Genomic DNA, 13,529 nt, shown 5'->3' with positions numbered 1-13,529 from the left:
TCACAGTCTATTAAGGTAATAAGAACCATGTACTATAATTTACAGAGAGGAAAAAAGAGAGAGAGATTTCTGGGAGAATGGAAAACACGATGGGATCTCTCCGCCAGTTCTTCGTTGGGATGTGCATGGTAAGTAAAGTGCTTTCCGTTCTGTGTGACATGGAGGGCACAAAGGGCACATGGCACCCACGACAGCATTTACTTTGGCTGCAGGACAGTTCCCAAATCGTCACTCTGCAGGCAGCAGCACAGGGAAGGCCATCACTCTTCTAGAAGGCAGCCCGCTATCTCCTGTACAGGGTGGGCCTAGAAAAGTCATGGGAGAAGCGAGCACTGGAATGAACTGTACCCCAGGGAAGAAGGAGCCTCCATTGCAGGAAGGATGAGCTGCTTCCTGGAAGCTGCCAGTGGATTCCCTTTGTTGAATCACTGCTTTAGTACAGAGGGAAGAAATAAGGAAGGAAGATAGGCATGTAGCAAGAATGCATTGCCTGAAATCATTTCCCTGATTTACAGTCTTCACATTACTATTAACAGAAAACAATAGCTACCATTTATAAGACATTGTAATTAACACCTAGTGGAGAAGGCTTTAAGTTATCTTTCCTATATCATCTCACTTAATTTTCACAGCAGCCCTATAAAGGAGCTACTTTTATTCTTTTTTTTTTTTTTTTTAAGATTTATTTATTTATTTTTGAGAGAAAGAGAGAGTGCGCGAGCATGCCAGGGGGATGGGAGGGGGGTTGACAGAGGGAGAGAGAATCCCAAGCAGACTGTCCACTGAGTGAGGAGCCTGACACAGAGCTTGATCCCACTACCCTGAGATCATGACATTAGCTGAAACCACAAGTCAGACACTTACCCAACTGCACCCCCCAGGTGCTCCCAAGCTAGTTTATTTTAGTTCTCATTTCAAAGATGAGGGAAACAAAAAACAGAGATATGAGTGAGTTGCTTGAGGTCCTGCAGTTCACAAATTCTAGAACTGCAATGAATCCCGGGGTTATCTGTCTCGACCCATGTGCTTAACCCCCATATCTGCCCAATTGTTGACTGAAAATGAGACACTTCCTCCCCCCGCCTTTTTTACGCTGAAGTATAGTTGACACACAATATTCTATTAGTTTCAGGTGTACAACGTAGTGATTCAACAATTCTATATAATATGCTATACTCACCATAATGAGACTAGCTACCATCCGTCACCACACAACATTATTACAATACTATTAACTGTATTTCCAATGTTGTACTTTTCATCCTTGTCACTTACTTATTCTACAACTGTAAGTTTGTACCTCCTAATCCCCTTCAATTATTTGTCCATCCCCTCAATTCCCTCCCTTCTGATAACCACGAGTCTGTTTTCTGTATTTATGATTCTGTTTCTAGTTTTTTGTTTGTTTGTTTGTTTTGTTTTTTAGATTCCACATACAAGTAAAAAATATGGTATTTGTCTTTCTCTGGCTTGCTGACATCACTAGGCATACTACCCTCTAGGTCCATCCAGTTTGGCACAAACGGCAGAAGATCATTCTTTTTTTTCAGCTGAGTAATATTCCATTGTATATGTATACCACATCTTTATTCATTCATCTATCAGTGGACACTTGGGTTGCTTCCATATCTCAGTTATTATAAATAATGCTGCAATAAACATAGGGATGCATATATCTTTTTGAATTAGGCTTTTGATGTCTCATACTGAAATAAAGTTCTCAGGTACTTATCTGAGCAGACATGCAGGACTGCCTCTGTGAGACATAGCAGCAGCAGCTGGATTCTACATATAGCTTTTAATTTACTTTTTGTCAGAAAAGTAAGGAAAAATTCATCAAAACATGGGAAAGGAGGGGCGCCTGGGTGGCTCAGTGGATTAAAGCCTCTGCCTTTGGCTCAGGTCATGATCTCAGGGTTCTAGGATTGAGCCCCACCTCGGGCTCTCTGCTCAGCAGGGAGCCTGCCTCCCCCTCTCACTCTCTGCCTGCCTCTCTGCCTACTTGTGTCTCTGTCTGTCAAATAAATAAATAAAATCTTTAAATTTAAAAAAAAATTAAATTAAAAAAAAAAAAACAACATGGGAAAGGAATTATTGGATCATATTGATGAGGGAACAGAAGGCAAACTAAGGACAAAGCATAAGCCAACACCCTGTAACCTCCCTCACTCTTGGATGGAACATGTGTGACATTCTTCCAGAAATCTCCCAACTCTCTTAATGTTAATACCTTGCTAGAGAGGAGATTAACCTTAACTTAACAATGGCAAGGCCTCTGGTATCTCACAGGTAACTTGTAGGTCAGTCCTCTTTAGCACATGAGAGTTCCTTTGAAACTTCCCTATCCTTACTTCTCCCAATCCCCAAGTATGTAATCACCAATCCTCAAGATCCTGGTGCACCAGCTCTTTCTGCCCATGGGTCCTGCCCCTATGCTTTAATAAACCACCATTTTGCACCAAAGATGTCTCAAGAATTCTTTTTTTCTTTTTTAAAAGATTTTATTTATTTATTGGACAGAGAGAGAGACAGCAAGAGAGGGAACACAAGCAAGGGGAGTGGGAGAGGGAGAAGCAGGGTCCCTGCTGAGCAGAGAGCCCAATGTGGGGCTCCATCCCAGGGCCCTGACATCATGACCTGAACTGAAGGCAGACACTTATTTTTTTTTTTTTTTAAGATTTTATTTATTTATTTGACAGAGAGAGATCACAAGTAGGCAGAGAGGCAGGCAGAGAGAGAGAGGAGGAAGCAGGCTCCCTGCTGAGCAGAGAGCCCGATGCGGGACTCGATCCCAGGACCCTGAGATCATGACCTGAGCCGAAGGCAGCGGCTTAACCCACTGAGCCACCCAGGCACCCTGAAGGCAGACACTTAAAAACTGAGCCACCCAGGCACCACCATCACAAGAATTCTTTCTTGGTCATCAGCTCTGGACCTGACCCCACTCTGACAGCTGTGAGGCAATACCTCACTGTGTTTTTGATTGTAAATTCAGCACCTTTATCATGGGAGAAATTTTATTTTGGTAAATGCCATTGCCGGGAAGAGTAACCAGTTTCTTAGAAGACAGGATTCAAAAACAACATGGCCTGGATGAGTGCAGAAGCAAAGAAAACGTTTGATATGGACAACGGTAGTCTTAGAAAAGAAAGAAACTACACATCTATCACTTTATGAAATGAGTAGGTATGGAAAATCAGCTGAACTTTTAGAGACATGGAGGATTTACACTGAAACATTGCAGTTTGGTTAAATTATGTGTCAGGATGGCCTATTGAAAATAGCCAGGGAACCAGGCCTGATTCTGCCACAAGGGTATCAGGAAAGGATATGAAGTAGGTTTTTGATGTTTGGAAACAGATACATGGGTTGCAATGCTGGCTCCACTGTTTACTAACTCTGTGGCTTAGATGAGTTATTTAACGTTCTCTCTGCCTCAACTTATTCATCTATAAAACAGGGATATTAGCTATAGAATTTACCTCATATGGCTCTTATAAGGATTAAGCAAGTCAATCTGTATCTTGGGTTTCCATTGCAAATAAGAATTTGACTACCTAACAACCACGGATTAGTTACTTAATACACATTTATAAATTGCAGAGAATTGCCAGATATCATGCAAGGAACTGGAAATATTAAGATACATAAGACCTCAAGTTGTGGTCACCTGGGTGGCTCAATCAGTTAAGCGTCTGCCGTCAGCTCATGGGGTGATCTCAGAGTCCTGGGATCAAGCCCTGTGTCTCTCTGCTCACTAATGAGTCTGCTTCTCTCTCTCCCTCCGTGATCTCTCTCACTTTTGCTCTCTCAAATAAATAAATAAAATCTTTAGGGGAAAAATTTTTTTCTAATAATAAAAGAAAACAGAAGCTAACAAAATTTTAAGAGTAAATTATAGGGAAGAAAACATTAACCATAATAGGACAACTCCAAGAGAGAGAATAAAAGGTCATATCAGGGCATTAACAGTGGTTATAATAGTGGTTATAAAAGCAAACTGTCATTTATCTTGGTATATGTAGGTTATAATATATTCTTATACCTAATATATTCTCTGAATATATTATTAACTCTTCCATGTACATTTTTCCAGGCTTTTGGGAGAAACAATTTGAGATTTGTTCTAAACTCAGAAGAGTTGCAAAAGGAGTACAAAGTATTTCATACATTCTTCACCCAGCTTTCTCTAACATTAGCATCTTACTTGACCATGCTTTATTTATTCACCTAAGGAGTTAACAATGGCAAAGCACCATTAATTAAACTAAAGACTTTATGTGAATTTCCCAGTTTTTCCACTAATCTCTTTTTCTGTTCTAGGATCTGATCCAAGAGACCATGTTGCATTTAAGATCCTGTATACTATCCTTACATTAATTAAAATTATATATTAACTTTTCATATATGTACTTCCTACCTTAAATAAAGCCCTGAACACATCAACTATATTCTGCTATAAGCAGTTTTCCAACTGGTTCCTACACCTTAGTTTCTTTGCCATCTTTCAAAATATTGCTTTTAAATCTTCACCATCCTGCTCAAAAATCTTCATCTTGTTCCAAGAGAAAACCAAGACCAAGAACATCAGACTGTCCACATCCAACCTCCTCATTCCCTTCCCTAAGGTGAACTGGCCTGGGCACTGCCTTCCACACCCAGGGCTTCGTGCTTTCCACTTCCATGTTTTAACTTGCATTATTTATATTATCATATTGTTTTTAATATTTTAACGTTTAAAATATTTATTTATTTTTAAGTAATCTACACCCAGCATGAGGCTTGAACTCAGGACCCTGAGATCAAGAGCCACATATTTTTCCATCTGAGCCAGCCAGGCACCCCTGCTTTTAATATTATATTATTTCCCTTGTCCAGGAAGCCATATTTGCCCATCTAGCAGAGAGTTCGTCCTACTCCTACTGTCTAGAAAATTCTCCTGGCATCATCTGTTACCGTTTCATGTCTCCGTTCTAGTCCTCCAACCCAACCGTGAACTTCTCTGGGGAAGAAGCTCTGTCTTGTGTGCAGCTCTGTATCTCCACAACCTATTACACAGTTTAGTTTAATAAATATGTTCTGATTGGGCTGCTAGAAACCTTCAATTCTAATGATTACAAAAATAATGGCAATTTTCTGTTTCTGGCGCAATATGTAAGGAGCTTGGAAGTTACTGCTCCTTTCCTAACAAGAAAAAAGCCAAACAAATTGAAAATTAGCCATTCTTCTTAGATCAGTACAAGAATTGAGGTCACAAAAAAAAAAAAAAAAAAGAATTGAGGTCACAAGGAAAACCACTGCCACAACAACTGGAGGGAGAGAAAATCGGAGTGACAGTGAATCTCAACTGACCAGAGCAGAAACGTCTGCAGGACACGGAGGTAGAACCAGAGTAAGAAAAACCTAAACTGTAATTGACAAATTGCTGGAGGATCAGTGTGAACGAATCAGAAAGTAAAAAACAATGGCCCACACTAACTGTGCCCTTACTGTGTTCTGGGAACTGTCCAAGCATGTTAGATTTATCAGATTACTCGTGTCTCCCAATAGCTTTAAGAGGAACCCATGTTACAGGTAGAAAAACTGAGGTACAGGGAAGTTCAGTAAGTGCCTTGATTAGTAAATGTCAGAGCCAGGATTTAAATCCAGATGAACCAGCTCCAGAGCCCACATTGTCAATACCTACACTACATTTGCCTCATACCAGTTACCAGTAGCCTCTTGGGCAAGGTCACATAACCCAGTCATGTGTCAGGTGAAACTCTGGGAAAACCTAAGACAATAGGACATTTACTCTCTACAAGAAGCACTCATTACCTCTCACCATTAGGGACCACTCTTTCCAATGACCCTAACCCAGTGCTTCTACAACATCTCCCCCTCTCACCGCTGCCACAATTAATAAGGTGTATTCTCACTTCATGAAGGCCACCATAAAGTGTCTCTATGTCAAATTTTCTTCTAATTTCATTCTTTAAGGCTCATCATGCTTTGTGCTAAGTACTATATCCCTCCCAGGACAACTAGAGCCTAAAATATTGTCATCAGTGATGAATATGTGTTCTCCAGGTAAGGTGTATTGCTAGTAATTAAACAGTATTAATTCCATCAGCTTTGATTTATTCTGCTCTCTCAGTAATGAAGCTCAGTATTCTATTTTCTCTCTGCCTAGCACTGAGCAATAGAATTGGTGTTTAAGGATTATCATATAAATCTACTTCTTGGTCAGTCAGTGTTGGGGAATTTTTTCAATATATTACAAATGTATTCATTATTCCCTCGTTCATAAAAATAATTAAAAGCTACGGCCGAACACAAATTCCCAGAGCACAAAAGCCTGACTGGCAGGCCACTGCCAAATACCAAGGTTGCCAGCTTCTTAGTTTACGGGTTTCTTAATGAGAACTCATACCTTCTCATTCAATAAAGGGCTTAGGTGGACATTTCCTGCTAGTGTTCACAGGAGTTATAAAACTAAAGCCCTACACATCAAAATGAAAATGGGCTTCTGTTATTTTCTGTATGTTCTTAGCAATTCAGAAATAACTTACCCTAAAATAAAAACTACCCCCCTCCAAAACAAAATCCCAGAATTCTTTAGAAGCGATGCCCAGGATACTAATAACATGTGTTCACATTCTCTTAAAATAAAACTAAATAAAGAAGGAAAGAATAAAGCAAGGAAGGAAGGTAGAAGGAAATACAAGTAGATCCAGTCCATCATTGTGATAGCCAAGTTTCTTCTTAGATAAAACAGACATAAAACATGTACTTTACAAGCCTCAGATGACCTTTAAGACATCTGAGTACAGTTATCTATGGATTTTTAAGTATAATTAACGACTTCTGTTTTTCCATTTAAAGAATCGGGGTTCTGTTTCCTTGACAGGCAAAAGCCAATCAATCTTGTTTTCAAATGCTAATACAAGCAATTACAAATAACATTAATTAAAATACTACAGGAGCTGTTAGAGCGTGGGTGGTAGAGCTTTTTTTGTCACTGAAACTCATGAGGATTCTAATTTGCGGGTCGAATTGAGGAAGCACCCTTGGTTTGATCCATTTCTGGGAGGAAGAGCTGGCCCTTGAAACCCAGCTGAGAGCTGCAGAAATCCCCTGGTCTGTGAGGAATCCCGGGCCTACAGAAGCCACGATGCTTATCGCACACCTAGTAGACCAAACGTGACAGATCACTTTATTTACAGCGCGAATATTAAATTTTCTGGTTTTGGTAACGAAAATACAGTGCTCACTTGTATTGTTGTAAAACTTGTAAATATGCCCCGTAGGATAAATAATATCCAAACAACATCCTAATTAAAAGGAAAACTCAGTTGTCTTGCAAGATAATGTAAGGAGGGTACATAAATTGTAAGGAAGATACATGGTAAAAATGAAAAAGACAGACTGGATAGGAGGGGAATGAAATAAGATTTGGAAATGTGCTTTTTAAATGAACACAAATTGTGAGATAATGTCTCACTGAACAATAAAAATAACAAAACAGTGGCAAAGATGTAATAGAATTTCCTGCGTACACCATTTTAATCTTAATATAATTTTCCCTAGTGCCTCCACGATTACTGAACTACTACGACCATTTCCTTCTCCCTCTGTCCAAAGGTACCAAGACAGTGCTCTTTGCTGCAAATCATTCCCTGATTATGAACATGAAAATGATCTAGAATTTGACCACAGTGCTTTTTAAAAATGACCTAGTGTCTGCTCAGGGCCAAAGGCCTTAGGGAATGGCAAAGTATGGGTAATTTCCTCAAGGAAACAGAATGAGAACACGGAAAAATACTTCCCCACTTCCTCCTGATTAAGGCAACCCCACACTCTTGCTGTTGTTATTCTTTGGCTCCTGTATTCAAAAGAAGGAGAAGAGATTTCTACATATATCTGGACCTACAGTGTGCTGGAGCACAGAGCTGATGCCAAAGAAATTCTGGGTTTGGGAAACAAGGACCGACTATATGACCTGAGGAAAATTCACATCAGTGCATCCTCAGTTTCTCATTATGCAAAATGGGGGTGATAATATTTATCTCTTAGGTTCACACATGATACACAAATGAATGTTGAGTAAATGCTACTCCAATATGGAGGTAAGGGTCCAAATATGATTGTGAAAGGTTTCCTGGTGTAGAAACATTACATCCAGAGGAAACCCTACATCTACCACTGACCCTAACTGAGGAAGCTCAATAAAATATTCAACTCCAATCCAACCCCATATACATCTCAGATATGTGCAGACATCTCACACTCATGTAGGACTTTCAAGTTATGCATGTATTTCCTGGGAGTCATCAATGTTGTTATAGATCTTAAACTTTAAAAAAATACCCAAAAGTAGAGACCATGCCCTACTTATTATTTTGCCTTTCATTTGGTGTCACTCTGGAGTAGGAATCCTGTTTTTGCTAAACATCCACTCAAATACTTTTTCTCTCATTCAGAGTCTAATTTGTTTTATTAATATATTATTTTTCAAAAATAATTCATCAGGCAAGAGAAAGATATACTTGCTCATGCATAGAGAAAATATGTGCCAAATACATCAACAAATCCATTTTATTAAACGTGCCATCAATTAATCCCTTTGTTGAATAGAATGCATAACTATATAATGTGACTAACATTTAATTTTGATTTTTTATACTAGATTAAACAGTAGAAGAATTTTGGACCACATGAAAATGGATCTGCAAAACAAAGCTGACATAACCAGAAAAGCTAGGCTCATAAATAAGTATTCTTATATGTGATCTTGCTATTAGAGCTGCAAATCATGAACACACTATATTTATGAATTTTGCATTATTTTTTTTCTAGAAAAATTCTAAGGATTTAAATTGAAGTTTTCAAGTCTACCTGTTTCTTAATATAAAAATCAATTTCAGTGGTTTTTTTATTCTGGTTTTTTTTTTTAAAGCCTCATTGATCCAAATGCAAATAGAGTAAAGGCTATCATTAAATACATCCCCAGGCATTCCATATTCAGACCTCATAATCACGGATCAGCTGGTAGGAGATGATTACAAAGGCAATTTGAGATTGTCTAAAAGATCACCAAAGCGGATTTCTTTTCCAAAACCAGAGTCCTCTTCTCCAGGAGATGTGGGTCAGCCATCTTTTATGGATGCTCCCTCTAGTCCATTGTTTTGGATGATCTTGGCATACTCCTTGGCAGATGTGTAAGGCACTCGAGGTCTAGCAGGATCCTCAAAATCAACATGGAAGAGACCAAACCGGCTGCTATACCCTTGGATCCACTCAAAATTATCCAGAAGAGACCATACACAATATATTTTGCAATTGACTTTATCAAGCTGGATAGCTAATAAAAAAAAAAAAAGAGAGAGAGAAAAGGAAAGAAAAAAAAGGAGAAAAATTATATCTTTGGGAAGTTTTTCGTGAACATACAAAATTGCTGACAACTAGATCTTTCTCTTGCAGAGGATCACAGGAAAAAAAAAAAAAAAACACCTCTCAATTCTCTTTTCCAATTTTCTCTTTTCACTAAGTAGGGGTTCCATTCAAGAAGTTAAATTACATATCATTCTAATTCTTTGGTTATTCATTCATTTTGATGAATATTTTATTCATCCATTCATTTACTCAATAAATGTCTTTTTCAATATCTACTACTTTTCATACACAAAGAAACACATACACACACAGAGTTTCTCCCTAGTACCTAGAATTATATTCATTAAAGACACTGCTCAGCTCTTACTCTTCACAGATGACGTGATATGCTGTGTGGAAAACACAAAAGGCTCCACCCCAAAATTGCCGGATCTCTTACAAGAATTCAGCAATGTGGCAGGATATAAAATCAAAGCACAGAAATCAGTTGCATTACACACACTAACAATGAATGAAACAGAAGAAAGAAAAACTAAGGTATCTATCCCAATTACAATTGCAGCAAAAACCATAAGATACTAGGAATAAACCTCACCAAAGAGGAAAAGGATTTGTACTCTGAAAATTATAGAACACTCATGAAAAAAATTGAGGAAGACACAAAGAGATAGAAAAACACTCCATATTCATGGATTGGGAAAACAAATATTGTGAAAATGCTATGTTACCTAGAGCAATCAATATATTCAAAGCAATCCCTCTCAAAATACCATCAACTTTTTTCACAGGTCTAGAACAATTAATCCTAAAATTTGTAAGAAAAGATCCCAAATAGCCAGAGGAATGTTGAAAAAGAAAGCCAAAGTTGGTGGCATCACAGTTCCGGACTTCAAGCTATATTACAAAGCTGTAATCATCAAGACAGTATGGTACCAGCACAAAAACAGACACATAGATCCATGGAACAGACTAGAGAACCTAGAAATGGACACTCAACTCTATAGTCAACTAATCTTTGACAACACAGGAAAGAATATCCAATGGGGAAAAAAACAGCCTCTTTAACAAATGGTGTTGGGAAAATTGGATAGCCACATGCAGAAGAATGAAACTGGACCATTTTTTGAACCATACAAAAAAAGACGCTCAAAATAGATGAAAGACCTAAATGTGAGACAGGAATCCATCAAAATCCTCGGGGAGAACATAGACAGCAACCTCTGTGACCTCAGCTGCAGCACCTTCTTGCTAAACAGGTCTCCAAGCGAGACAAAAGGCAAGGGAAACAAAAGCAAAAATGAAGTTTTGGGACTTCATCTAGATAAAAAGTTTTTGCACATCAAAGGAAATAGTCCACAAAACCAAAAGACAACTTACAGAAATGGAGAAGTTATTTGTAAATGTCTTATCAGGCTAGTATCCAAGATCTACAAAGAATTTATCAAACTCCACACCCAAAAAACAAATAATCCCGTCAAGAAATGGGCAGAAAACATGAAAAGATATTTCTCCAAAGAAGTCATACAAATGGCCAACAGAAGCATAGAAAAATGTTCAACATCACTAGGCATCAGGGAAATACAAATCAAAACTACAAAACTACAAAACTACTACACTACACCAGTCAAAATGGCTAAAATTAACAAGACAGGAAACAACAAATGCTGACCAGGATGCAGAGAAAGGGGAACCCTTTTACACTGCTGGTGGGAATGCAAGCTTGTGCAGCCACTCTGGAAAACAGTATGGAGGTTCCTCGAAAAGTGAAAAACAGACTTTCCCTATGACCTGGCAATTGCACTACTGGGTATTTACCCCAAAGATACAGATGTAGTGAAAAGAAGGGGCACATGTACCCCAATATTCATAGTTGCAATGTCCACAATAGCCTAACTATGGAAAGAGCCCAGATGTCCACCAAAAGATGAATGGATAAAAAAAAAAAACCATGGTATATACATATATACATACTCACACATACACACACACACACACAATGGAATATTACACAGCCACCAAAAAAATGCAATCTTACCATTTAATGACATGGATGGAACTGTGGATACCCTAAATCTCATCCAGGAACTCCTATAGTAAGATGTCAAAATATGGAGAATTTTCTAAGTGGCTTTACACTGATTTCTATCATGGTAGGAAATTTAACTCATTTTTTAGTATTTTAAGCACTTTACTAATATTACTTTTGCATTAATATTTATTAATTAGTATTTTAATTTAATATTTCAAGTTGGTGGGGGGGAGGAAAGAAAAACCTCTGGGGTCGCATGAATTGTTGCATTGAACATTTCTTTTAAAACCAGAATAAGTAAACTCCATATATGGGATGCACTAAAATCTATTTCCCAATACAGAAATTAAATAAAAAGACAAGTTTCCCTATAAGATAGACATACTCCTAAATAAATTGGGTGAAAATGAGCCTTCGTATGATATACTAAATTTTAACAGTATTAGGGGTCGCTCTCAACCACAATGACTCCTCTAGCATTAGCAAAGCAAGATCCACTCTACCTTTTTCTTTGTACATCTGTACTTTGGGGAACTCTTAGAGGAACTATATCCATAAACCATGACACATGTGTACATTCTGAATCATTTTGGAATTTATTTATTTATTTATTTATTTATTTATTTAACTACTGATACTCCATAGATAAAAGTTTCCTGAGCAGTTAATTGGTGCCTAATCCCTCTACCTTTGTGCATGGAGGCATGCAAAATGCTGTACTTAGAGAGTGCCTTATGAATGGCCTCAAGGCAGGAATTCAGCCAAACTAGATTGGCTCTTTTTAAATAAAGTATGATTGGAAAATGAAACATATAACATTCGAGCACATCAAGCTTCGTAGGAATTAAACCCTGTATAGATACTCCTTCTTCTTTTTTTTTTTTTAAGATTTATTTATTTATTTATTTATTTAAGATTTTATTTATTTATTTGACAGACAGAGATTGCAAGTAGGTGGAGAGGCAGGCAGAGAAAGAGGAGGAAGCAGGCTCTCTGCTCAGCAGGGAGCCTAATGCGGGGCTCGATCCCAGGACCCGGGATCATGACCCGAGCCGCAGGCAGAGGCTTTAACCCACTGAGCCACCCAGGCGCCCCTAGATACTCCTTCTTCTACTTGTCCACATTTCCACTTGTGTCTCCTCCCCTCTCTGTCAACCACAATTGCAAAATACCAATTCTTTTTTTGTTGTTGTTGATTTTACTTATTTATTTGACAGACAGAGATCACAAGTAGGCAGAGAGGAGGCAGAGAGATTGGAGGAAGCAGACTCCCTGCTGAGCACAGAGCCTTATGTGGGGCTTGATCCCAGGACCCTGAGATCATGACCTGAGCCAAAGGCAGAGACTTAACCCACTGAGCCACCCCGGTGCCCCGCAAAATACCAATTCTTAAAAATAATTTTATAACTAACTTGAGTTTGACATGGCATATATCTCAGAATTAAAATAACCAAAACCAAGTACCAGGTCAGAAAACAACTATCTCCTTTGACTGCCTTAGAATTCAGTGTGGAGACATGGGAGAATCTTGCATAGCTTTTTTCTCATTTGCAGAACTACTGCCCAACACAAAAGCCTGCCAGGTAGAAAGCCAGACAGCTTCTGCAAACATGCACAGTACCACGGAACACGCACAAAGGATTGATTCATATGCTCAACCAGGGGATAAAAATGATGCCTAGCCTGCTTGCAAGGGAACAAAAGGGAGACGCTGACAAGTTCATTGTTAACTGCCAGGAGTTCAGCGGCAGGTACTAAACTGCCCCAGTGACACTGTGGGTGTCTCTGCATTTTCATTGCAGGAACATTCAAATAGAGAATTACGTGGTTAGGGCTGAGGAGCTGGCCGGCTGGAATCCTTCTTGTTGTGCTACCACAGGGAAAAATGACAAAACCATGCTAGAGCCTACATGCCTCTCCTCTTCCAATCTCCTCAAGAACAGAAAGTGTGATTTACGAGGTCCCACATCTGAGAAGGGAAAAATAACTTCTGCGTGTTCACTTTCTATCTTGAACCAGAGTAGCAGGCGAAGTATACACAGACTGGCAGGGACTATGGGTGGGTACAAACACACTGGGATAAAAATTAAAAACATACAGAGCCAGAGTTTGGTTTGGGACACAA

The 13,529-nt window shown here is 38.7% G+C and overlaps 1 protein-coding gene across 2 annotated transcripts in view; it reads right to left on the bottom strand.

The window, feature by feature from the left end:
- Nucleotides 1–8,559: 8,559 nt before the first annotated feature.
- LOC101690769 (cytosolic beta-glucosidase) overlaps nucleotides 8,560–13,529 on the bottom strand; it is a 112,259-nt gene continuing 107,289 nt past the window's right edge. For both annotated transcript variants that reach the window (XM_004762687.3, XM_004762688.3), the window contains one exon: nucleotides 8,560–9,343. In XM_004762687.3, the coding sequence (XP_004762744.1) occupies nucleotides 9,129–9,343 (215 nt within the window). In that variant the 3' untranslated portion in view covers nucleotides 8,560–9,128. The remainder of the gene's footprint in view (nucleotides 9,344–13,529) is intronic.

Source organism: Mustela putorius, unplaced genomic scaffold (assembly GCF_011764305.1).
Source record: "Mustela putorius furo isolate JIRA1106 unplaced genomic scaffold, ASM1176430v1.1 tig00000083_pilon_pilon_pilon, whole genome shotgun sequence".
NCBI lineage: Eukaryota > Metazoa > Chordata > Mammalia > Carnivora > Mustelidae > Mustela > Mustela putorius.
This window is presented reverse-complemented; position numbering and strand designations above follow the sequence as displayed.